Below are 27,167 nucleotides of genomic sequence, written 5' to 3'. Positions count from 1 at the left end.
GGCGCTGCTCTGGCAGCAGAGCCGCCGCCGAAGCCAATGGGGAGGCGGCGCTGAGCGGGCTGCCCTCCGCGGGAGTCGGCAGCCGAGGGCAGCGGCGCGGCTGGCGAGCAAGCAATGCCTCTCACTTCTCCGCTTGCGCTTCCCTTCCTCCTCCCGCTCCCGGCTCTGAAGCTTTTGTTTTCCCCAGCTGCTGCGATGGCAGGAAACTTCCCGGAGGGATGGGTTCAGGCCGCGCTTGTGCTGCGCCGGGCTCCGCAGGGCACCGGCCGCGCCGAGAGGTGAGCCGAGCCGGGGCGAGGAGCGCTGCCGGGCAGCAGCGGAGCAGCTCCGCGGGGCCGGCGGGACGGGCGGCAGGAGTGGGGAGAGAGTTGCGCCGGGAGCGCCCCACGGTTATGCCGGTTCGCCCCAGCCGGGATCCCGCGGCCAGGAAGCCGCTCCAGCCCCGAGGAACGGTATCCGTGGGCTAGGACGGTTCGGGGGCCGGCGCCCCGAGGAGGCTGCGTGGGCACCGCGGAGCCGGGCGCCCCCTCTCCCGGTGGAGCCGCCGGAGCCGCGGGCGGGCAGCGGGGGCGGGAGCGCTGCCAGCCCCAGGTGGGCGCTCTCGGCCGCGTCCCATGGCCCGTCGGGCCGCCCGCGGGGGGTTTCCTTCTCCTCCTGCTCCTCCGTCGGCGGTGGTGCCGGCGCGGAGGCGGCGTGCGGGGGCCGCGCTTCCGCCGGGGTTCCGTCCCCGGGAGGTGGCCTGGCTCCCCTCGGCTCTCCTGGACCGGCCCTCCGGGCCGCCGGTCAGGGGCACGGGGTGAGGCTGGCTTCTTGCTGTCACCTGCTTCTTTAGGCTCCTGCTTGTGAACAACTCTTGAACCTGCCGGTGTCAATACGGTGTGCGTGTGGCTCCTGGAAAAAAAACAGAGGTGCCTCGCTTGATTTTGATGATTTTTCATCTACTTAGACGAGTATGTCATTTTTATTTGGGTGTGCTGCATGGTTTTCCTCATACTTGCTTTGTAAAAGTCGGATAATACAGTGCAGCCTACTGTGTATATATATATATATATATGTATGTATATATAAAACCCAAAGCATATAATTAAGTTTTCCTCGTAAATCAATAAAAACACTTTTCCAAGAAAACAGTTGATTTACATAAAAATTTACAGGTAACATACATATTTTAAATGGTCAGAGCAAGTTAGATCCATGCCCAAGAGGGTTGTTAAATGAAATTGTTTGTCCTTACTGAAATCATGAATGCTTAAGCAGTGGCAAAAGGGTTTTGCATAATGCATTTTCTGTGGGACATCCTACACATTCTAACATTAGAGCAAAGGTGTCAGAGGCATCAGATTATAAAAAGGGCAGTTTTAACTAAACTGTTTCTAGATAGATGAAAATGTAAAAAAACTTCAGATTTGTTTCAAGATTAATAACATGGAATAGCTGTGTATTGTCAGTTGTCAAATGTGTTTTTACTGTTGGGTTTTTTTGCACAGTTCTCTATTGTGAAAATGTATTTGCCAAAATTGCTGTAGCTCCAGGATAACATAATAGACTCACCAGTAATTACATTTTTAGTCTACAGAAGCAAATTTGGTAATGACTAATAATTAGAAGAAAAATAATTTCTAAATAACCGTAATTTGAAATATTTACTGCCAAATGATCAGCCCTCAGAAGCACAGCCTCTTACACTATTCTACATTATTCATGTAGAGGGTAGCCTTACTGTAAGAATGCATTCTAAATGTGTAAATTTTGTCTTTTTTTAAACTGAGAAAATAAATGAGACTGTGGAAATTAGTAGATCATATGCAAAGTCTGCCTACTCAGAGGAAACAGGAAGAAGCTAAGATGAGCTCTACTAATTTCTAATTTTCTTCTTGTGTGCTACAGTGCGTAGGTGACTTTTGTCAGGTGGTGCTGATCAGGCAATGCTTATACGCTTCATCGTTGCATTTGCCACTTTTAAAATATTCCTTTAGGAATAATAGCAGATGAAGCCTGGAGAGGCTATGACCACTTCTCTGCAGCTAATTAAATGCACCCAAGGCTGTTTTCTGGTTCTGAAGCCAACTCTTGTGGATTGGCCCTTGTCGATGCTGCTAAACTCTCCTGCCTTCCAGAGTGGGATAGCTGAGTACAAGCTAGTGATTGTGACTGGCACCTGGCCTGTGTTAAATCCCAAACCGTACCTCAAAATTGCATGTAGCTGCCCTGTGTTAGAAGAATGCTGTGCCAGTCTGACAGTTCATCAGTCTGTGACTGAGGGAATTCTGTTTCCTGGGAATAGTTCCTGGCACTGCTTGATTTACTAGTGTGGACATAGTCTATCTGTAACATAGTCCATCTGCAGGTAGCCTTCCTTAACTCTGTACTCAATCATAGTGATTTAATTTCTGTTCATTGAGGATCTCTGACACTATAAAATGCTGCTTTTCATAGTCAGCTGCTTAGAACTGGCAGAGCTTTCTTCCTTTCATCTCCACTTGTACACGTGGGTGAAGAGGGAGTAGGTGAATGCGTGGTGGCTTTCCCACTTCTCAGTAAACGAGAGGTAAACAGGATTAGGGAAAGGCTTATGTGACTTGTTCTGCTTGTCTGGAAATATGTTCCCAGGGCAGTGCGTGTCCATAAGCAATCGTGATGGCTAGATGTGAATGCAGTCACATGGTGGTTTGCTACTTTCCTAATGTGTTACAAGTAGCAAGTTAGGCAGAGCAAATGTTGGGGTTTTTTTCAATGCTCTAAAGGGTGTCAAACTTCATTGTTACAAATGAGGAAAGTGAAGCAAGAGGAAGTGTAACTATTATCTGAGGAAGCATAGTTGTAGGATCCAGAAGTAGAGTCTCAGATTGAAAATTGTTCTGTCAGGTTGCGGTGCTTCTCATAGACATATAAAGTACTTTAATAGAATGGTGTACTTCTTATCTCTGTTATTTGCTGGCAGCCTTTATTTTACTAACCTAGCTAGTAGTACAGTTTGAACTTAAATAGGGTAATTGTTTAACTATCTCATTTCCAGTTGAGAATAACACTTAGATACTTATGTAACCTTACATATGTGATGGGATTGGGTAAATGTTCTAAAGTGCTTTCCCAAACCGGCAGCTCGGCTCAGTGAAATTCCAGTTGATTTCATATGAATGAAACCTTGTAAAATACAGTTCTTAATATTGAGACATTTCAGTGTGTGCTTTAGGAGAAAGTTGAGCTATCCATTTTTTTTTTTCATATGTAAAAACACTGATTCAACAAGGTGACACATTGTCAGTGTCTGAGTCCCACTGGTCTGAATGGCACTTTGAGAAATCTCTTGCATAGCTGTAACCTAATTTACATCAATCTAGATGTTTATTATACACAAGCTGTGTTTAAAAGAATACTGTTAAGACACATAAGCCCAGAAGTGTTTGGAAATTTAAAGCTTTGAAGTGATGATGATGTGGCCTTTGGGAACTGTGCTTTATACTGTCCGGGACCAGTTTTTTTCAGAGCACTTTGCATCTCAAATCAGGCAACCAAAATTAAAGAATGGTTATGATTTTTGTATCTCTTCTTTGATTTTTCTCCTCCTGGGAGTTACTAAAGCAAGGCTTGAATTGTGTTGATTAGGTATGACATAGTGACAGAGAATAATTGTGGAGAAAGCAAGGTTTTGGACACTTGTTCATCTTGGTGACTAATGCACTTTCTAAAGGAAGCTGGATTCTGTGTGGATAAGTAGTATTTAGTCACATAGTTAAAGGCTATATCTTAGTGTTTAATTTCAGTTCTATAACTGCTACTTCTCAAGGCTTGAGAAGAGCTTGACTTTTGAACCATGATAGCATTAATTTTTTAACATCATTTTTGGGTGTATAATTTCCCCAGTGCTTTTTTTTTTTTTACCTCTAAAACAGATAGAAGTAAAAGGTGTATTTTTTTTTCTGGGGTATCTTTGATCACTTCTTATGTCCTAAGCAGAGTTAGAACTCTCTAAATGCCAACTCAGGCTGTAACTGTCCAAGCTGTAGCAGTAGGTCGTGATCAATAGGTGGATTGACAATGAAGGGAAACAGCATACTTTAAACATGGATTATGAAATGACCCACATTACCTCATAATTTTTATGTAATATGATGTCACTGACTTAAGGAGGATGGTGAAGCTTTAATGATTCGTTTCCATTCTGTTGTCCACAGGGCAATGCTGTCTGGTGACTTTACTGTTGTTTTCCCTGCAATATTTTACTGACCTGTTTCTTCTGGACCATCTTGTTGCCCAGCTGCTGCCTACATTTTTCTGCCAGATCCTTTTCTTTGTTGATGTAATATATAATTTGTAGTTGCTAGTCACTTCTGTTGGCCAGTTAGAATATTTTATCCTAATCTAGCATGCAGCCCTCTAGTTGCATGGGTCAGCTGGCCAAGCAGATCAGGTCAAGAAAGCAAAGGGGAAACAGGCTTTCAGATCCTATGCTTAGATTTTGCAGGCTTTCTTGAGGAAATAAACACTGTTATAGCCTGAGTGGACTGAGGTTGGAGCATAGAACTACAGAATAATTGAGAGTGGAAGAGGCCTCAGGAGGTCGTGTAGGCCACCACTTGGCTCATTGCTGAGCCTGACTGAAAGTTAGATGAGGTTGCTCAGGATCATGTCCACTTGAGTTTTGAATATCACGGAAGATGGAGATTCCAGAGCCTCTGTGAGTAACCTATTCCAGTGCTTGACCACTGTCACTATGAAGCTTTTTTCGTAAGACCTAATTGAAGTGACCCATACCGTAGCTTGTATGTGTTTTCCCTTGTCCTTTGTTGTGAACCTCCAAGAAGAGTCAGATTCTTGTGCTCATTAAAAGCAAAAAATATTTTTCAGATGCTTAATAACACTCTCTGCCATGAATATAGATAGCTTTTGCCAAGCATGTGAAAACCTATCCTCTTCCAGTCAGGTTTGCACACCTTATTCAATAGCAGGCTGATCAAATCAGTTGAATAACTTTTTTGTTTATGTGGACAAAATAAAAATCTTTTGATAGCCTTGCTTTTTGAAACAGATGTGATACTCGACATTTCTCCTTTCTTTCTCCGACATGATCGTGCATTGTATTTTCCATCAGGTGACTGCCTCATTGTGTGCAGTGAAGGGATGCTGGTGGTTTAGGAGGTAAATCTAAGTCTTCAAGCTGAGCTTCTGAAAGACAGTTATCTTGTCCTGTGATTGTGATATTTTTTTTTTTTCAACCTTGTTAGGTGTATGGACCCCTGCATAGCAAATTTAAACCCACTGACTATAGGCTACCTTTCAGGACTCTGTTGGAAATGATCTGCAGAGTACTGTGGTGGCACTGAGATGGTCTCAACTAGCCTTTCAGGCACAGTCATTGGAAAAAAATAAGCCTGTCCATAAGGTGGTTTATGATACATGTGGCTATATTACTTGCTCAGTGTCTTTCTGCTTTGTATCATGAGAGTCTCAATGACTCTTTTAGCCTTGCTATCCAGCTTTTAGGACAGCCACATTTAGGCAAGGTTAATCCTTAATGAGCACCTTTTCAGTCCTTTATTTTCTTGTCATTGTTCAATATGTGATCACATGTCTTATTTACAACCTATTCTGAAAGCTTAATAATTAAACTTCAATGTGTGTTTCTTCTGTGGTGGTGTTCATATCTATAATATCTCGGTTCTTAAGGAACATTTAAATTATCTTCATTACCTTATTGTTGTGTGCAAGTTGTATTCTCATTTTAAAAACAGAAAAAGGGAAAAAAGCGATAGAAAAATGTTCGCAAACAAGAGGCGTTCAGTTTGTGTTCCTTTGAGCGAAAGGGGAAACCTTTGCAACAAAGCAGAAGAAAAAGCGTGTATTTTTAATGCACATTGCAAAATAATAATCCTGTCTTTCTAAAGCTGTTTTAGAACTTCAAAACCTGATACTGCCTGGAAGTGGTTACCGCTACAAATCTTCTGCATCAGTAGCATAATTCACACAATTATCCCTTTCAAAGGATTTTACAAGGTTCATTGTGTATAATGATAGAAAAGAGACTGATATCTTGTGAAAAATAAAGGTGACTTTTTTTTGTCAGACTTGAAAAGTAATTTGAAAACACATTATATGTTGATTAAGTTCTTCAGTAGATAATACTCCAACAAGTCTTTTATTACTTGATCATTTTGATTTCCACTCTTCTGTCAGTTGTCACTTCTCAATTTCTCTAGACCTTTTTCTTGAGACTTACATGAGACTTGTGGATGTGTTTAGGAGTATTGAATGTAATATACACATGATATTTTGATGTCACTAACTATATGTGTATATGCTTTTGCATATCTAAACTCCAAAGTGCAGATAATGTTTTCAAATTGCATTTGTATACAAATTACCTGTGCTTCATCTTATTACCAAAGTGATTTTAAGAACCAAAGTAAATGTCCAAATAAAAATCCAAACTTCCCGCATTTTGCCAAAGACATGTTATAAAACATTGAAGGAATATGTGTGCTGTATTTGCATTTCCATTCTCTCAACAGTGTGCTCATGCACACTAGTACCCCAGACCTTCATATGCTTGTATTGAGTACTCTGGGTAGAATTTGTGGCCTGGAGAGGAACTACCTGTTTCTTTTTGAAGCAAAATCAACTGAGTCACAGTGGGGCCTCCCACCACTTGCCTTATTTCTGGTGTGAAGGGTTCATGAGTTGGTAGAGCAGAGAAAAGCTAATTCCATCCTTCAGACTACTGAATTCATTCAGCATGTCTGCTGAAGCTCCAAGTGTGTCATTTATGATAAGGAGGTGACATTTAAAAGAAATTTGGCAATATTTAATAATGACTCATAAAGACATGTTGAGAATATTTATAACAGGTAGAAGTTGTATTATGCATTACTGATACTGGGACATCTGCAGCTACTATAAGAAATTTCCCTTGCATTTGTTACAGGGATAGGGATGGGGTTGAGTGCATTTGCTGATTGAAGTTGTTTTGCCTCCCCATTCCCTTCATTTTGATAAGAAGGCAATTTCCAACTACATTCATCTTTTCTTGAGATATCAAATCAAAGCATGAAATCTCAGGTAATAGCACTTCAACTGTTGAACTGCTAGATCCAAATGAACTGGATTAAATGTGTATTTTCAAGTCCACTGCAAATAATAGACTTGAAAAAGCATCTCCACTGTACACTGCCAATAGAGAGATATACTTCGATATATTATCAACAAGGCTGAAAATGTAACAGCCCTGGAATATTCTCTGTGTTTTCTGTGCTGTTTTGAAAGTTTGTCTCTCTTCTTGAATATGCAACTCTTTCAATAAATAATCAGGTTCTTCGTTTCTTGATGCCAGTATAAATGAGTGCGAGTTAGGCATTGAGTCAGTGGCTGACCAGTTGCTTTGGTGGTCTTCCAAAATTTCACACTTCTGAAATGATGAGACAGATGGGTGATCTTGATTCCATTGTGTTTTGTGGGCTCTTGACAAGCTTGGCAAGCTCCAGAGCACATTGAGGATCCCAGCATCTTAACTCCAGAGAGGGGGACACTGGTGAATCACTCCTGGGGTAGGCTGGTGTCAGCTGTTGACAGGGCAAATTATGTTTTCTGAAACTACAGAATTGTGAAATGTAGAGGCATACGTCTGAGTCAGATTATGAGGCAAATGTAGATGCATAAGGGTATTAATGTACAGTACTGTTAAGAAACAAGAAAAATAAAATAAATACATGAAATGGTTTAGTTGAATTTGCTTTCCAGAAATGCATATCCTATCTGACTACTGAGTAAGCTTATGTGGTTACTTCAAAGCTGTGTTGAAATTAGGTGAAATCAGTCTCAGCCCTAGTAGGAAGAAAATGGGGAGGGGTATGGTGTGTGTAAAAACAGATGCTGATAAGGAAACAGACTTACCTAAGGCCTGAGGTTGGGACTTCGTATTTATGAGCACTTACTAAAGTTGCCAGACATTGCCAAAAGGCCTACCCAGTTCAACCTGCTCAAATCTGTCTTCAGTTGCTGTCAGCAGGTCAGAGCAATGTGGACTTGTGGGCCATTACTGTACAGTAGAGTCAGGTGAAGCTATCCAGGTTTGTCACTAAAATAGCTCATTGCATGGCAGGATCCTTCTGTGGATTAAAGACTGTTGATAGGTCTTTGAGATACAGGCAACAAGGAGGTGGTTCTACTCTACATAACTACATGAGAACGAAATTGCCTTTTGCAGGGTTGAAGTTGCCAAATTCATGCAAAATTGTGTATGCTTAAAATATATTTTGTGATTTTAAGTTGTATCCATTCATTCTGGTGATAAAAGTCTGATGTTATCCCAATGAAATGTTATTTCATTGGGAAATTGCTAGTTATCCTCCAGGTCTTGAGCTAGCTTTCCAGAATATTTTGATTTGGGGATTTTTACACTCTTGATGTTTAAATGTTGCTGTTTGGGACTGGATTTTTAGTTTAGTTTGTATAGATGTTATTTATAGTTTAGATGCAAAAAGTTGAAGAGTAAGTATTTTTAAGACAAGTCGCTCTACTTTGTAATGTAGCTTTCATCAGGCTTTCTTTGCCTGCTGTTAGTAGCATTGCATCCCAGGTCTTTTAAATTGCTTCTCTTAGAAAAATCTTAAGAGAACTGATTGACCATGTGCAGTTCTGAAGGCTCCTTCAGCTGGACGCAGTGAAACAAAGATGAGAGAAATATTTCTGAAATTCTTGGTGGAAGATATTCTCAATACAGGAACCTCTTATTCAAACTAGAGCGGGGAAGTTTGTGTGCGTGTTTTAAGAACATTATTGCCTTTCCAGATTCATTTATACGCTCACTAATCATGATGACTGTATGCTGTTTAAAATATAAATGTTTTTGAGCCTATTTCCGGTGTATGAGGGGATATGGTTTGGGAATTTAGCTTTCTGCAGCCAGATGGATTATAGTGTTGCTAAGGAAACAGACTATAAATGAAATGGCAACTGAATGTCCCTAGAACATCAGACTGCTTGAAGCTGGTATTTTAAACTCATTTAGGTGGGTAGATAGATGATGTGATGAGAAGTTAATTTCCTGTATTTTACAGTTCATTAATTTTTTATTGTTTTGTTAGTATTTACAAAAGGTACCTTAACTTCCCACTCAGACCACCTAGTGTGTGGGTCACTGAACAAAAATTTGCTTTTGAAATTAGAAAATGGACAAAAGCTGTACAGTAAAACAGATCCTAAAATAATCATTTAGATGACTGACCAGTGGATAGATGACAACGTAACGAAGACCTGGCAGCAATATTGTCCTGCTGAAAAACTGGGATGAGGAAGTGAACTGAGATTCTTCAAAGTACTTTAGAAAGGATAGGACTACTATGGATCTGATGAAGTTACAGATTTTTAACTTCATGTATAAAGTGTTTAACATCTGTGTTATACCTATTTGATATACATATATGAAGTTGCTCAGAGCAAGGGAACTGAATTGTGGTTTTGATACTTAGTTTGCCCAAGAAGAGACCTTGGCTCTTTTTTCCTAGTGCTTTTGCTGAAAATGTGTCAGATTTCCAAACCAGTGTTATTGACTGATGCAGCTGAGGTTTTTTTGCTTCTTACCATTGAGACGGGCATATCTGAGCCATTCTAGCTAAGCATGTGGCTAACAGGGATAAAGACTTAAGTAAGCTGAGCCCACAGGACAGACAGCAACTGTTCCAGTTGATAAGATGGACTGACTGGACAAGGAGAAGGCAGGAAAAATTCTACATAGACTGAAATACCTGCCGACCTCAGATCTTAAAAAGCATATAAATAAGATGTGAATCCTCCACTTACCAGTGTCTGCAATGTGAGAGGTAAAGTGCTTATTTGGCATTGCTGCTCTACTTCAAGTGTCTTGTGTTCATGCACTTAAAATCCCTTTGCAGGTTGATGGACTTGTAAACTGAAATGCTAGAGAAGGTACCCATGTTCTCAGCATGGTGTGAGTTGTGGTTTTAAGAGAAAAGGAATGACTAGGCTATCTAAATGGAATATACTTAGAATTGCACCCACTTCCAAAAAAGCCCTGGTCATAGCAGATAGATAGATAGTGAAGGGCAACACAAAAACCCAACACAAGAGTCTGCTCTGCTGTTCTGAAGTTGTATGCCATGCATACAAGGGTGTAAATTCAAGCATACAGCCAAGTGGTTATAGCTTTTTTCAGATTCTTTATTTGTGAGGCGTAACTACTCAAAACAAGACTGACATGAACTGAGCATTTCACAGGCTGGGTTTGCTTAAGAAGAAAAGGAATAGTGAGCTGGGAGGAGAACAGGTGATGGTTGAGTCTGTAGAGCTTCAGAAACTTGCCTTAGCTTCTTCTGTAACTAAAAGGACATCTGGAAAGCTCTTGGTAAGATTGAAAGTGGTAAGAACTTGCCAAGCAAAGATAGTCTGTAGTCTGTGAGCTAAATATGAAATCGAAGGCTAAGGAAGGTTTTCAAGTATGTGCAGGTGGTCAGTAGAATTTCCCTTCTATGTTTTCTGAATTGAAATTAAACTGTTTTCAGTAAAACACATTCTGGAAAATAAGTCATTGTTCCATCAGTGTTAAACCTCCTCAACATGCAGTGTTTAAACTGTTATTTGGAGTACATTTGAGATAACTGCTTCTGGTCTTTTCAGCCAGGTAGGCAACAGAGGTCATTGTGGAGATGGCTTTAAGTGCACTATAACTTTTACCTTCATGTTTGTCAAATGACTGGAGTTACTGTATTTATGTGAGTACTGTCAGTATACATATGGATCAGAATCTGCCACTGTTTTTTCATGGAACAGTAGCCAGGAGCAGACTATAACTTTGTAATATGTGAAGGATGACTTTTCCTCTTTCGTTGTCCCTTTGCTGAGGGACTTTGGGATTGAGCAAGTTTGTCATGGTGGCTGTTTGTTCCCCAAGGATGCCTTGAATCTTTCCTGAAAGTCTCTCTCTCATCTTGTGACAAACAGTGTGTTTGTTGTGGGGTGGAAGGAGCTCTAGGACCCATAAGAGAGCTGGCAATAAAGAACATGCTGTGGATCAGGTTAACTGTTGCTGCGAAGTGCCCATAGAGAGGGATGGTAGGAAGAAGATAGTGAGCCAGATGAAAATGTTCTGAAGAATAAATTGTGGATATTGGTTGAATATTGGTTGAACCTGAATGAAAAATATTTTGAGGGAACTAATGTAAATGAACTGTACTGTAGCCAGATGTGGAACAGGTCTCGTTAGAGTGACTCTTTTTGTGTAAACAAAATAATCATATATAAACAGTTTTGACTTTTGTTGGAGAGATTTTGTAGATATATGTTAAATTCAGCTGGATTGTCAATGGAAAAGATAATAGTGATTTGATAGGAAAAAAATCTATATAACTTATTTTCAGCCACTCTACAAGTTTAAAGCAGCTGCTACCAGAAGCTTGACTATTATTACATCTGAAGAAGGAAAGTGGGTTTGAAATAGAGAGAAAATAATCAGAAGATTAGACAAAAATGCTTAACTTTAAATTAATCCCAGAGAAAGGCAGGAAAACTATATTTGTATTTTAAGTCTTGACACCTTCAGTATAATTCTGATACAGAATCCTTAAAACAATGTTTGTAATATGTTGTCTCACACTGAGAGTTGTCCAGATGGGAACTCTTAATCTAACTGTCTTTTAATATCTAGTGTGAATAGATTTATAAATAGAATTGTTTCTCCAAAATAGTTGCTATCTCGAAAGTGTTATTCCAGTTGGCTGACATGAGCCAAAAGTAATTCTGAAGCTTTTAAAAAAAATAGGTTATATGGATAACTATTAAGAATTAGATAGTTTATTTATTCTCTGTTTCTATAATATGAAAAATAAGTTACTGTTGTAACATGTAACTGATTTTTAACAGACTCTTTTAGACTAACAGCAAAGTGCAGGCTAAATCTGGGGGGAAAAAAATCAAAGGAACACAAATAACTGTTATATTATTTTTTGCATTGAGCATTTTATGTTTGTGTTTGGCTGAATAGAGATGCTAATAAGTATTGAAAAGAATTGCATGTAAGTATATGTATAAGAAGAAAAGTGTGTAATATAAATACATAAATATGCATATAAAGTAAGTATTTGTTTAGTTCTCAGCTCAGTCTTATGGTTGCAGCCTTTTAGTACTCTCAGAACAGGATGCTCCGATCAGCAGTGTTCCTGTTGCAGAAATACAGTCACCTCATTTAACTTTATACCAGCACCTCTTCTCTGTGAGCCAAGTGACAAGAAGTAAGATCCATAACACATGTATTGCAGCAGCAAGACTGTTGGGCAGGCACAGATTTAGCTGTAGCATGAGCGGAATCCCTGTGGGAAAATTAGAAGCAAGGCTGATTGCTTTGCTCTGGAACTAAACAAAATCCCAGGAACTTGTTTGCAGCACACTGTGTGAAGAAAGTACAAATTTGGTCATTCTAATCACTTTTCCATTAACATCTCTGCATCTTTTTGTAAGAAGACTTTTTGTTAAAATAATCTCATTTCAAGAAACAGGTACATTTTTATGGGAGAGACAACTTAAATTCCATCAATGTAGAATTCTGTTGGTGGTGGTGTTACCGTTTTTATAAGGTAAATTGTGTAAGCCCCGGCTTACAAAAGAAGACTGTGTGTTAACAGCTGTTGTCAAAACCACTGAAAAATAAGAAAATTCATCTTTCCCTGTTTTTAGCAGAAAGCAGTGCAATAGTGTATGTTGTGTATACTGGGGCACTACAGAGGAAGTAAGAATGATGTAATACAAGGAGCCTTTATGGATAGCTTCTTTACCTTATGTTATATGAAGGTGAAATGTTTTCATAGAGTTCAGTCTTTCATTGAGAGAGCATACTGGAGACGTTTCTGTAGTTAAAAAGCCGAAATAGCCTTAGGACAACTCTGGTAAAGCTTTCCAACTTGAAGCAGGTTTTTTAACTTGCCTGTTATCTTCCGATAGATTGACTATTGTTATGAATAAAGACAGCTTTATTTCACTTCATTTTTGCTCATGGATTTATTTTAATATCCCAAGAAAATGTTAGAGAAACTTGATAAAATAAAACCATAGACTAGGTGCAAATAGATGTAGAGAGCTGTCAGTAAAGTACGTAACAAAAGTTATTACTCATTTGAAAAGCAATTTCATAATATTTCTAAGACCTTCTCTAGCCTGTTGCTAAGTCTATAATGTAATCTGAATGCTTGTGGGAAACATTTTTAAATTTAGTGATGTTTAAGATCCCTGTGACTTCTACTATTTCCGTTCTTTGGAAATGACAGCTCCTGGTTTGGGAAATCAAAATAGATCTAACAAGATTTAAATTTTTCTATGATCATCAGTAAGAACAAGTTTTGCACCCTTCTTGCTTATGGTACAGCACTGTCTTGAATTAAAATAGCTCTTACTATGTAGAAGCTAAATCTACAATTTATGCCTTAATCTGTGTATCCCAGCATCTCACAGCTTCAGGACAGAAAAGTGAAGCTTTTAAATTTGCTTGTCGGAGTCTGTTTTAGTCCAGCTTTGGGAGTGGGGAGCTGGGTTCAGGGATGAATGAATGAATGAGGAAAAGGTCAGGATTACCCTTTCAGGAGCTCTGCCAGGTCTAAATGCTGATATCATCAAGGCTGTAATTCCACAAGTAGAGCTCTTTGCAGAAACGGGAATCCTCACATTCCAATTTCATGAAGGGTTACAGAGCTTTTCCCCTCTGTTCTTACAAAAAAGGCCTGACTAATCATTTATAATGGAGGGGAAAAAAGGAATGCTGTTATGAAGCACTGTTAACCTATTGCCAACAGAAAGCTACCTAAAGTAATCCTGCCCAGTTAAGAGCAATCTCTGCAAGGTACTCAAATTTAGTAAAATTTTCCAGATTTACTTTGAAAAAGTACTTTTATTTTTTTTCCTTCTTGGAGGCTCGAAGTGGAAGAACTTTGTAGTTTATAGTGATGTTTTGGATGCTTTTCTAAATTGATTTTAAAGATACTCTCATTTTAATGAGAGTTTGGAATATTTTCTGTGGTACTTTCTATGATCACTTGAGAAAAGAAATGGCTCTTATGTCAGAGAATATGCTTGTACAGTGGGAAGATCTTACAGGTTGTTGCTGTATTTAATCTGTAAAGGCTCCTGGCAGTTTTCTGCAAACCTGTTCACTTCTTTGACACTTCAGAAAGAGGGAAGATTAGTAGTTCATATTACTTATCTCACTAAAGAGGGAACAAACCAAATGGTGAAAGTCTATAATAATCCAGAGGCTATATTTTATCTCTTTTATACATAGCTAAATCTGAGACTTGTATTTTTCCTTCCCTCCTTGTTCTGTGGAATAAATGTAAAGATCAAATTTGTATGCTAATGGAAAACAACTTGTATTAATAGATTATCATAAAAACCTTTCAGACACTGACTTCCATTGTGGCTAGATAATGTGGTTTTTTTGCAGAAGGCAGATTTCTCAGCAGACATAAATCTGGTAAATCAGGCCTTATGTTTTGGGTGTTTAAAGTTTGTGTTAAGTTGGCTGCAGATACAGAAACTCAGCGCTTGAGTGACTGTAGGAACCAGTACGTTCTGGGTGGTCTTCAAGTACAGTTTGTTCTTATTGCCATGTCAACTCATTCATTGGTTTGTCCTTCAAGCTCTGTGTACAGCTTTTATTTAGAAGCTTGTTCCTGAAGGATCCTGACATCTTTTGCGCCAGTGTGGAGGTGACTTAGAGATGTTCCTAAAGCTTATTCTGGCAGAATTTAAACTTATGTAGCCTTTTAAAAAAATAGTGTGTGAAAGCGTCTGTGGCCCATATCTTTGTTCTCTTTATTTTTATATATAAATAATATTTATAAACTGATTAGATCACCTAAGTCTATTAGTGTGACATAAACTCAGCTTTCAAGGCTCACTGAAATTTTATGGCTTCCTTCTAAGAGTATCAGTAAAAGCTACATTGAAAATCGGCTTTCTTAGTTAAAAACAGGTATACCATGATAGAATGTGCAACTTTTTAGCTGTGTTAGGCCCAGTTTGCAGAAATAATTTTAACTACCTAAGGTGTGATGATGATTGGTACAAGTGCATGTAAAGGAAGTGCTGAGATCCTGCACTGAAACTTTCATGGTTTATTCTTCCCCTCTAGACCTGTTTTCTTACTCTTTGTTTTTCTGATACTGTTATGCTAATATCTTTGCATTTGGGCAAAATTTATTCATCATCTCTATGATGCTCAGTAGTACCTCGTAGATTTAAATGTCATTGTTTTGAGAGTCTTTGGGGATATCAAGATCAGAACCCTGATGGTTAAGGCCAAGCATGTATTTTCATAGATCCAATAAGACTTACAGCAGCTAACAACTGTGTGCTTGTCTACAAATGAAATAAATGTGTCTGAATGAGACCTAAAGCATGTTACTCCAGTCCTGGCAAATGTTAGTATTAAATGGTGAGATTCTTATGATCTGTCTTTTGTTAGGAGACACAGTGTATTCTACTTTTCCCAATAAAAATAAAGTTTTTTTACAGGGAAAATTTTACTATCCTGATCTTGTCCTGCCTTGAGAGTAAATGTGTCACATTTTACTTTCTTAATTTTTTTGGTAGGTTATTTGGGAAGGGAATACTTTGTTGAACACAACAGCACAAGATGACTTATAATTCCTGCTCTTCGTGGGAACCTGTCTGGATTGGTATGCTTTGTGTTTTGTTCATTGGTTTTTGTTTTGTTTGGGGGTTTTTTTGCTACACTGACATATAGTGATTGTATGTATAGTCCACTTAAAGTTTAGGAAGCCAAGCATTTAAGAAACTTCCAACTTGTTACCTGTGTGTTAATAACTAGAAGGAGACTATGAATTAAAATAGTATATTTTCAGTAATGTTTTCAATGTTTACTGTTGTTCTAGGTACTACAGTATTTAATTAGCTCTTCATCATGAATATAGTTATATGACCGTTTAGCTACTGGGAAAGTTAGAAGGCGGGGAAATATGACAGTACAAGAAATGAACCTAGAACTGTGTAAGTCCTTTCACGTGATCTACAACTTGAGAACATGAGTTTTCCTGAGAGCTAAGAAAATAGGATTATTCTTTACATTTTGCATATTTGTGGTTTGCAATAGTAATAATGATTCCCATGGCTGACATTTCTTGACAGTTAATGGCTCTCTGAATTAAGGACAGAAGGAAATATCCTCAAGAGGGCAATTAGTTGTACTAAATGACCCAAAGCAGAGGTGACTGTTTTCCCACAATTGCTACAGTAGTGTTTATAGAGTGGAAAAAAGGACAATTTCCTAAATTAAAGTAATGCCTCTTGTGAATAGTTTTATGGGTCATCTACTCATGCAGTGGAGTTGATTAGTTTCAATTTAGGATATGTAAATATGTATTAAAACTGAAAACTGCTGGTTCCTTTTAGGTAAGAACATTGTCCCTGCTGATTTGTGCTCTGACTCATTCTTTGCACTGGCTTTAGCAGAAAGGATTCCATTGCAACGTGTTCCTGCCTCTACTTAATTGCACAGGAAACAATTCTTGTTTCATATTGAGAGGGGTGTATGTCCTGGGCTGGTTTGTACAATAATGGGATGTCAGAGAGCACATACTCGAGTATTTTCTATTGGCATATAAATTGTTTTGAAAACAAAATATGCCCATGGCCTTCATGCTTGTTATTGTTTTTAACCTAGAAATACTTTGCTTTTTAAATTGATTTTATGTTGCAAAGATAATTTTTGCCAAAATTTACCTTTAAAATAAAACCATTAATAGTAGCTATAAACATGCAGATGCTCCCCATTTGTAACCTTAAAACGTCCCCAAGAAATAGGATCACTGTACCAGGCATTGCTAGCTTCAAGTTTCTGAATAAGAATGGTGTTTTTGTGTGCTAGACCAAATCTTGATGCTGGTCAGTATTGAAAATATGCTTTTAGCAGACAAATATATTAAGTCATTGAACATTTTGGCAGCTGTGTTCTGATCTGCATTAAACCTGTTATTATGGCACTGTTAGGTTCCCTGTTACTGATTTTGACTGATGTTGCCTTTGCATATAAGATATAATGTTTTATTTCCAGTTGAGCATGCTCTCCGAATTTTGAACAGAAACCTTTTAGCTTCTAAAGCTGTTAAAAACAGATGCCATAGTTCTAGCAATAATTATATTTGATGAATGGAATTTGTGTGTTATTTAGCTTTAAGTATGTACTTCATTGAAATAATTGTGTCTATTATGTTCCATAAAAAGAAAGTTGCATATGAACCAGAACCTTGCTTGAGAGAATATGTGCATACACAGTAAATTTTAGCACTGAAATTGAAAACAGTGATTGTATGAACCTCTTTTGCATCTGAAAAGAACCTGTGAGAGCACATGTTCCAAAAGTGAGAATGCTGTGACAAAAAGGTATCTATCTGCCTCTTGCTTGAGTACTTGACCATCAATAGTCTTACCCATTTAAACTATCAGAACATGGTTGTCTTTTACAAGCTATGTGATTACCATTCAGGAATGACTGTGGCTTTGAAATTACAAGATCTGTCTTTCTCAAAGTGCGAGTGAGGACTGAAATAGAATTGCTGTGAAGTTATCTTAGTGGTTCCTTTCATCTTATATTTCTATACATAATTTTGGGGAAGTTGGAAGGGTACGAAGAAGAATGGGGGAACACGTTTAATAATCATGTAGATGCTCATGGTAGAAGCCCTTTAAGTAGAGAAAAAAAAAAGGACTTATGACTGCAATAGAAGGGATCCTCTTGAATTTACTGGCTAAATTGTCTGTCACTTTTAAGAAGGATGATAGCTGAGAAAGAGCATTGCCTGCAGGTTAGATAAGTGTAAATCCAAATCACATCTGAACATGCGGATTCAGTATGCACTGCACAGAAAGATTTCATACCTCAGAGTGATAAACAGAGTACAGAGAAGAGTGTTGCCTGGAAATCATCAGGAAGCAGTGAGCACAGGAGCAACACTCAACAGTTACTTTTTCTGTTGAATCCAAAGCCTGCAGTACTCTTACTAGGTTAGGTGTCTTCTTTGCAAGAGTTGATCAGTGCTCGCTCTTTCGTCCTTGAAAAGATACGGCTGATGACTTATGCAACAGCCAAATGGCCTCCACTCATTTCCACTTTAAGCAGTTGGCTGGTCCAGGCAGCAGCTTGCATGAGGTCATTCTCCTTCTGTTAACGCCACACAGGAAAACATACAAGCATCACACTGAGGGGAGGAAGCACAAAATAGGAGGTAGCTATTTGCACAGTGAGCTGGGATGGTGAGAGAGCATATGTGAGATTACTTTTCTTAGACACTTTTCCTGGGTTTGTTAGGAATAGGCTATAGATATCTGTGAGTCCTTTGTCCTTTGCTATAATCTGAATGCTCCTTGTCTTGAGAAATGTGGAGTAGCACAATCTTTCTGACCGAATTAAGGGCGCAGAACATCTTTGCTCCTGCTCCCCTTGTCTGGTTCCTTCTGTTTAGAAGGAAAATTTATGATAAAGCAGTATTTTCTAAAACTTTGGTCCTTTACTGTGGAATATTAGAATTGTTTGGTTGTTTTTTGTTTGATTTTTTTCCTCTTTAAAGCTTTTATGATACATGTTAACATCTAAGCCTCTGCTGAACTTCATACCTCAGAGTATAAAGTTATGTGGCATAAAGGATGTAAACTTAACCTAAGTGAGCAGACTCTGTTGTGTATATTTAAAGTTAGTCCAGTAACTGCATATGTATGTGCTCAAAAGTCTGTATTCAAATCAGATGGCCATGTACCCTTTGCAGTCAGCAGAGGGAGATGGGTGATTCACCTCTTCCTGACATGGACATCTATATAAAGATCATGTGAAAAATGTCCTAAATTGCCTTCTTAATCCACAGAAGCTCTATGGCATCCACAACATCCTGTGGCAAATGTTTTCACAATTAATTGTGAAATAATAATTTCCAGATCTGGGCTCCTCAGAGACATGGACATACTGGAGAGAATAGAGTGAAGGGCTACAAAGATGATGAAGAGACTGGAGCATCCCTTCTGTGAGGAAGGGCTGAGAGAGCTGGGACTGTTCAACCTGGAGCAGAGAAGGCTCAGGGGGATCTTATCAATGTGTGTGTGTATATATATATATATATATACACATACCTGAAGGGAAAGTGCAAAGAGGACAGTGCCAGGCTCTTTTCTGTCATGCTGGGTGACAGGGCCAGAGGCAATGGGCAGAAGCTGAAACATCAGGAAGCAATTTTTTTTCCCCTCTCAGAGTGAGTGAGCACTGGAACAGATCCCCCAGAGAGGTTGTGGAGTCTATCCTTGGAGATACTCAAAAGCCACATAGACATGGTCCTGGACTACTGACTCTAGGTGGTCCTGCTTGAGCAGAGAGGTTGGACAAGATGACCTCCAGAGGTACCTTCCAACCTCAACTAGTCTGTTTTTGTGATTCCTTTGACTTTTCGTATTCTTATGTTATGAAAGACAGCAATCATTCACTTTCCCTGTGCCACTAATAATTCTGTAGACCTCTATGATACCTTTTTCTAGTCACCTTTGAATAGAGATCGGGTGGTGCAGAATTGAACATAGTACTGAAGATAAGAAGGTGCCATGGATATGTACTGTAGCAGATACCATATCTGAATACACAATGTATATAACTACCTCCTGGTTTTCTTCTCAGTGTCTTTGCTAACAATTCTGAGCACTTGGCTGATGTTTTCATAGACCAGACTATGAAAATTTGAAGATCTGTTTTTCTTCTGGGTGGTAATTATTGGTTTAGCACCTGTAACTGTGCAGATAACTTTTTTTCAGTCCAGGTAGAGCTTTATCTCTAGCCCTGGATTTTATTGGGCAGACTGGTAGCTTGCCACTACTCCTCAAGAGATCCTCTATGCCTTTTTATAGTTGATCTTAGTTTTTATTATATCACCCTGAAAAACAGTTCATGTTCATCATCAGCAAATGTCATAGTTTTGCATTTCCCTCTTCTCTTCTGCAGGTTGATGAGCTTGGACCCTAGTATAGATTTTCTTTGTAGGATCATTCTGATGACCTTTTTTCTCTGCAAAACTAACTACTCCTTCTTTAGTTTCCTGTTTGAAACTGATTATTGTCTATAGGAGGGGTTTACATATATCTAATTGCTCTAAATTTCTTTTAGAGCCCTGTTGGAGAGACCTTGTCAAAGCCAATCAGAAATGCAAAAGTTACCTTTGCTGGCTTATTGCTTACAGAGCTTTAAAAGATACTGCCCAGGGGATCTAATTTTCTTGCTCCAAGATTTTAAATCCAAAATGATTTGTTGAATTTATTCTCTTTTGCAGTCCCTGCAGAATGCTACAGCTTCCTTTCCTCTTCAGTGTTCTTGTCTTGTGGAGTCATAAACCTCAGTGGAACTTGGGGTGAGATTTTCTTGTTCATTGCTAAAATATTTTTTACTTATTCTGGAAAGTTCTGTTAACCTTTTTGCTGTTGGTTCCATACTTTATTCTAAAAAATATATTAAAGAAGACCAGTAAAGGAAAAGTTTATAAAGGCCAAAGAAAGAATAATTTTGGCTAATATAGATGCTTTAGCTTGTAATTAGCATTGAGGCTTTCTCTAAAAGAGTTAGTGTAAAAATAAAATTAAAGAGAAATAATGGGGGGGAAAAAATCTAGAATAAAGTTAATGGAATTTTTCATTTTTGCAAATATGTCAATATACATAGCTAGTATACTTTTGCTGAGTTTTGAAATATAATAGGATAAAATGGAAAATTATGTCATTCCCTCCCATTCAAGCAGTCAAACCCTTCTCGGAAGTGGAATTTGTAAGACTCTCTATTGGGTTTGTGTGACAAACTTTTGGTAACAGTGGGGCTGCAGGGTTGGCTTCTGTGAGAAGCTTCCTCTATGACCACTAGAACCAATGTCAGATGGTACCAAGACAGACCCATCAGTGACAGTGGAAGTGCCTCTGGGGTAACAGATTTAAGAATGGAGAAAAAGTTACTGTGCAGAAGCAAATTACAGCTGGAGAGAGGAGTGGGAATATGTGAGAGAGCTCTGCAGAAGGGAGGATGTACCCCAGGCACCAGAGCAGAGATTCCCCTGCAGCCCATGGTGAAGACCATGGTGAGGCAGCTGTGCCCCTGCAGCCCATGGAGGTCCACAGTGGAGCAGATTTCCACCTTCAGGCCCAGGAAGACCACAGACCAGCGAAGGTGGAGGCTGTGACCCCATGGGAAGCCTACACTGGAGCAGGCTCCTGGAAGGACCTGTGACCCTTTGGAGGGAGGAGCCTATGCTGGAGGAGGTTTGCTGGCAGGACTTGTGACCCTGGGGGTGACCCATGCTGGAGCAACCTGTTCCTGAAGGACTGCACCTTATGGAAGGGACCCATGCTGGAGTGGTTCAAAGAAAAACTGCAGCCTGTAGGAAAGACTCATGTTGGAGAAGTCCATGGAGGACTGTCTCCCATGGGAGGGACCCCATAATGGGGCAGGGGAAGAATGTGAGGAGTCTTCCCCTTGTGGAGGAAGGAGGAGCAGAGTAAACATGTGATGAACTGACTGCAACCCCTATTCCCTGTCTCTCTGTGTTGCTGGTGGGGAGGAGATAGAGAAAATTAGGCACAACGTTAAGCCCAGGAGGAAGGGAGGAGTGGGGCAAAGGTGTTTTTAAGACTTAGTTTTATTTTCTCATTACTCTACTCTGATATAATTGTTAATAAATTAAGCTAACCATTATTTTTTTTGCCCGTGAAGTATTATCCAGTGAAAGGAAAACTTTTGCTCCTACACAAAGCATGTGGTCCTTGTATAAATTCATAAAAAAAATTCCCTCCTCCCATCACTTTTGCCCAATGTTGATACCAAGTAGAACCTGCTTAAATACCGCGGGCAGGATTTGTGCTACCAAACATAAGCTGTTTGTGTTAGCAGCACAAGCTTGTCGCTGTGTGCAGAGATGGAGGAGATGCCCTCTGAAGATGGCTCTATCCCTTTTCTGATTATAAACATGAAAACAGCCAGAAGGGACTGTTGCAGTCATCCCGAATGAATGAGGTGAATCCCACTTTCTGTTTCTATCTGTAGTGATCTGTTTTTTAAAAGGGCCTAGAATCCATCTGGTTTCCAGCTTGATCAGATGCCAGTGTGCTCTGAGAGTCTTTAATAGTCTTTAATAGTCCAAGATAGAGGGGAGGAGCTAGCACTGAAAAGGGGAGAGAACTCTCAAATCTTTGTATTTTATTTATGAGAATGTGTACATGTAAGTACATGTAATAATACAATACTAGTATAATACACGTAAAGATAGTAAATATGAGGCAGCACATGTAAACTATAAAAAGAAACATTACATTGTGTCAGTACCTAAAACGGGCCTGCGAGAAGGCTGGAGAGGGATTTTTTCCAAGGGTATGTAGTGACAGGACAAGGGGCAGTGGCCTTGAGCTGAAGTGAGGGAGAATTAGGCTAGATACTAGGAAGAAATTCTTTACTGTGAGGGTGATGAGGCACTGGAACATGTTGCCCAGAGAAGTTGTGGATGCCCCATCCTTAGCAGTGTTTAAGGCCATGTTGGACAGGACTCTGAGCAACCTGGTGAAACCTAGTGAAAGGTGGCAGTGGGGCTGGAACTGTATGACCTTTACAGTCCCTTCCAGCCCAAACCATTCCATGACTGTGTAATGGCAAGGGAGAGAGCTGAGCAGTCTAAGGATTAGATATACAGGGAAGAAGAGGGTATACACAGTTAAATTATTTGGGATACAAAGTTGAATTAACAAAGACATGCCTAGACTAGTAAAAGCAGGAAAACTTGCTGCTGTGGGAAGAGTTGTAGTGAGCAGAGATAGTTTCCTGCATCTTGATATGAGTCAGTCTCTAAATGTAACGAATTGAGAAATACTTTTATCCTGTGGACAAGTTACTTGATAATTAGTAATAGGTTAGAATGTTTTGCATGTTTTTCCTGAGACATCTAATGTGGATGAATGACACAGAACCAAGAATTCTGTATTATGTACAGTAACTTGGATAGGTAGGCTTTTTAGTGCTTACCAAAGTAGCAGATAGGCGATACTGATACTATTTAAGCTGTTTAAAAATGTCATTAAAGTTTCCATCTGTAGGCAATTCCAAAACAAAATAATGAAGTTAGTTTAAAAATTATGAGATTTAAGTAAAGGTACTTACTTGATTTATTCACTCTTAATCAGTAAAGTTTGTTTTCAAACTGTAAAGTTTGTTTCCAGCCTTGGTTATGGTAGGAAAAAAAACTTGGTGAGTTGTGAGTATTGTATGGTATCAGCAACACTACAGGAGCAGGAGAGAAAGGCCAAATATTACGAGACTTCTGTGTCTGGTGCTTAAGTAAATTGTGTCAACCTGAAGTGTAAACATATATTAAAGGTACTTTTATCATTAAGGAAAGCTGAGCAATCATTTGGTTCCCATTGGTTTCAGAGTTTTACTTTGTTTCTTTATGTTTCTTTCTTATTTTTCAGATGGAAATACTGACATGAACTTAAGAACTTTGATGCTTTCAGACATTGAATTTTGATTGTTAAACGATCAGTTAAAAATACTGCCTGAACAAGATGAAATGCCTTGAAGACTTTTGGTTCTGCTTTCATTTCTCCTGAAGCAATGGTTTTCTCAGCAATGTTGACACTGGCCCACTCTGGGACCTCAAATGCTACTTTTATTGTCTATGAAAATGCCTATACGAATTTTACCACTCCCCAGTTCTTGCTTCATAGTGGCACAACACAGCCATTGAGATATAGTTCAGGTGTTGTGCTCACCACTGAGAGAAGTACTTTTCTGGTAAACACTACAGCTATCCTACCATCGCAAGAAGTTTTCAGGAGCTTGAGTTTGCCACTCCAGATCATTCTTTCTGCTGCTATGATATTTATCCTATTGGTTTCTTTCCTTGGAAACTTTGTTGTCTGCCTCATGGTCTACCAGAAGGCAGCTATGCGATCTGCAATTAACATCCTCTTAGCAAGCCTGGCTTTTGCAGACCTGCTGCTGGCAGTGCTGAATATGCCATTTGCTCTTATAACAATCATTACCACTCAATGGATTTTTGGGGATATATTTTGCAGAGTTTCTGCCATGTTCTTTTGGCTTTTTGTCATAGAGGGGGTAGCCATTCTTCTCATTATTAGTATTGACCGATTTCTTATCATAGTTCAGAGGCAAGATAAACTGAACCCTTACCGTGCAAAGATTCTCATTGTGATTTCCTGGGCGGCATCCTTTGTTGTTGCTTTTCCATTATCAGTAGGGAATCCTAACCTGCAGATACCCTCGAGAGCACCTCAGTGTGTTTTTGGCTACTCTACAAGCCCAGGCTACCGAGCCTATGTGATAGTTATCTTGCTAATTTCTTTTTTTATTCCCTTCCTGGTAATGCTGTATTCTTTTATGGGCATACTCAACACCGTCCGCCACAATGCAGTTCGTATCCATAGCCACCCTGATAGCATATGTCTCAGCCAGGCCAGCAAACTTGGTCTCATGAGCTTACAGAGACCTTTTCAGATGAATATTGATATGAGCTTTAAAACTCGTGCCTTCACAACCATCTTGATTTTATTCCTTGTCTTCATAGTCTGTTGGGCACCATTCACCACTTACAGCCTTATTGCCACGTTCAACAGCCACTTCTACTACAAGCACAACTTTTTTGAGATAAGCACTTGGCTCCTTTGGCTCTGCTACCTCAAGTCTGCACTGAACCCACTGATTTACTACTGGAGGATTAAGAAGTTTCATGATGCATGCTTAGACTTGATGCCCAAATTCTTCAAGTTTCTGCCACAGCTACCTGGCCATACAAGGCGGCGCATTCGACCCAGTGCCATCTATGTGTGTGGGGAGCACCGGTCGGTGGTTTGAAACTGTGGCTCTTTGACAATGATTGTTGTATTTTGGGATTGTTTTCCGGCTTTAGGTTGAATTTTGTTTTGTTTCATATGGCTTTTTCAGTATGGCCATATCTTATAACTTGATTTAGTTTTCCACTACTCTGTGCAATTTTGGGAAGATAGAGGGAGGGAAAGTGATTGGTTATAGTTGGGTTTACTACCAGAACACAATGTAAACAAAATAACAAATGTTACCTCTGGGATTCCATGGAAATCCATTCTTTTAAATGAAAACTACATTTGTAACATTTTGTCAGGTTTATGCTTACTAGGCCTGCAATCTAATTGTAGGGACTTTTTATGCTGCTAAGATATGGTGTATTTAGTTGGTGTAATTTTTCTGAAAAATGTTGCTGCTGTCTGCCAATATAATAGATCCAAAAAGTCTCGTTAGATTACTTCTATTTAATTTAACAGTATTTCAGAAGTTTTCATTATAGCATTAGAAAACTTTTTTTAATATTTCCATTAATATTTTTGTGCACTTTACAAAATTTGCTATATAATTTGTTCATTGGAATATTTTATTCTGTATTGAAGGTGTATTATTATTGCTGTTAAAATTTGTTATGTTGGTGAATTTCAGTGAAAGACCCACGTAAGTTGTAGGAGGGCAATTTATGTTGGTATAGCTACATGTACATAAATTTGCTGTTTTTTTAACAATTGGTCAAAAGTAACTAACTGCTCAGTTATCAGAGGAGTTAAAAGGAGAAAACAGAGGAATGGAATGGAAAGAGAGCAACAAAAATTCCATGACCTGAGGTTTAGGCTAACACAAGATTTAATAAGATAGTGTTCATGTGAAAATTATTATGAGGTAAAGGGTGACTGTAGTTATTACTTGAGGCTGTTGCAAGCTACTCAAACCTGATGATATGCCTGAAAACCTATCTGAAATAGTGATTTTTGGTTCTGCAATTTATACTGTGTTTTTGTAGTGATGTTTCTGCTCAGAGCTCATATAAGGCTGGATATGCTCTACACTGTTGAAATCATGCTGTCAGGCATTTGTTGGGATAGAATTAGAAATAGTAGGGTAAACCAGAAAAGAGATGGCAAATAACCCATAGCTGAGGTTAGGATTTAGTCTATATAGTAATTACAGGGGAAGAAAAAATCCTCAACTTGCTTGTTTTACAATTTAAGTATTGGACCAAAACCATAAACAGACAATCACAGAATCATAGAATGGCTTGGTTTTGAAGGGATCATAAAGATCATCTAACTCCAACTCCACTGCCATGAGTACGGACGCCTTCCACTAGATCAGATTGCTCAAAACCCCATCCTTCCTGGCCTTGAACACTTCCAGGGATGGAGCATCCACAGCTTCTTTGGGTACCCCATTCCAGTGCCTCACCTCCCTCACAGGGAAGAAGTTATTCCTGTATCTTATCTAAATCTACCCTCTTTCAGCCATTACCCCTTATAACAGTCAGCCAGCAGAATTTGCTGGGAATGTAAGTTAAATTCCCCTTTTCCCTCTGATACTACTTTACATTGATTTTTTTTTCATTGCCTCTTTGTCTCAGTAGTGGCTGCTGCCTCAAGGGTTTATTCTACTGTTCTCATCTATTAGGCATCAGCTTCTCTCCCTGAATGCCAAACTACCTTTCTGATTAATGTCAGGCTGTCTTGATACCTGCCTGGAAAGCAGAAAGGCGAAGATTTTCCTTAATGATGGCAAATCAGACTCAGATTATTTTTTTTTCAATCAGCTAAATAAATATTTATTGTGAGATAAGTAAAATTAAGATTTGGGTTTGGGCTTTGAAGCTCAGAGCTTTTTGCTCTGAGACTGGGGAAAAATGCCTGTAAAATTTGTATGTCCTTGCAGTGAGCTTTTTGAGCTGATGACTGAGAACAGGGGCATTGATGTACAACAAACCTAACAACCAGAGCTAGAATTTGGGCTTCTCTTGCTTCCGTCTCTTTTTCAGAACCCCAAAACATGGGAACCTCTTCATTGTTCTTGTACCTGAGGAGCAAATAATAGCAATTTTATCTACTTCTGTCTATCTACGCAGTACATGTTTGCATAAAGAAAATGCCTTGTTCTGTGTGGATGTCCAGGGACTACTTGCTTCCTGAGGACAACAAAACATTCACACCCCAATGTGAATTCTTCTTCAATGAAGAACTAATTTAAGTTGTCTCTGTTCTTCTCATTGACAGCTATCGGTAAAAGTGTTGGCAGTATTTAAATTTTAGGAGCATAAAAGGAACAATTTTGAATTTAGTAATTTCAT

At 39.1% G+C, this 27,167-nt stretch overlaps 1 protein-coding gene across 2 annotated transcripts; it reads left to right on the top strand.

Moving 5' to 3' along the window:
• Window positions 1-17: 17 nt before the first annotated feature.
• On the top strand, window positions 18-26,850 carry GPR63 (G protein-coupled receptor 63). 2 transcript variants are annotated; one of them, XM_027634022.1, is made up of 4 exons: window positions 18-278; window positions 15,589-15,674; window positions 20,316-20,393; window positions 23,485-26,850. In XM_027634022.1, exon 4 carries the CDS (start codon window positions 23,627-23,629, stop codon window positions 24,884-24,886), a length of 1,260 nt encoding a protein of 419 aa, XP_027489823.1. In that variant the 5' UTR covers window positions 18-278; window positions 15,589-15,674; window positions 20,316-20,393; window positions 23,485-23,626; the 3' UTR covers window positions 24,887-26,850. The 2 variants fall into 2 exon arrangements, with proteins under 2 accessions (XP_027489823.1, XP_027489824.1); XM_027634023.1 differs by lacking the exon at window positions 18-278 and adding an exon at window positions 520-591.
• The last annotated feature ends 317 nt before the right edge of the window (window positions 26,851-27,167 follow it).

This window comes from Corapipo altera, unplaced genomic scaffold (assembly GCF_003945725.1).
Source record: "Corapipo altera isolate COAL_440 unplaced genomic scaffold, ASM394572v1 2b, whole genome shotgun sequence".
NCBI classification, from domain to species: Eukaryota; Metazoa; Chordata; class Aves; order Passeriformes; family Pipridae; genus Corapipo; species Corapipo altera.
This window is presented reverse-complemented; position numbering and strand designations above follow the sequence as displayed.

What these genes read in the sequence shown, in the direction of transcription:
- GPR63 (XM_027634022.1), top strand. Translation starts at nt 23,627, where the DNA reads ATGGTTTTCTCAGCAATGTTGACACTGGCCCACTCTGGGACCTCAAAT.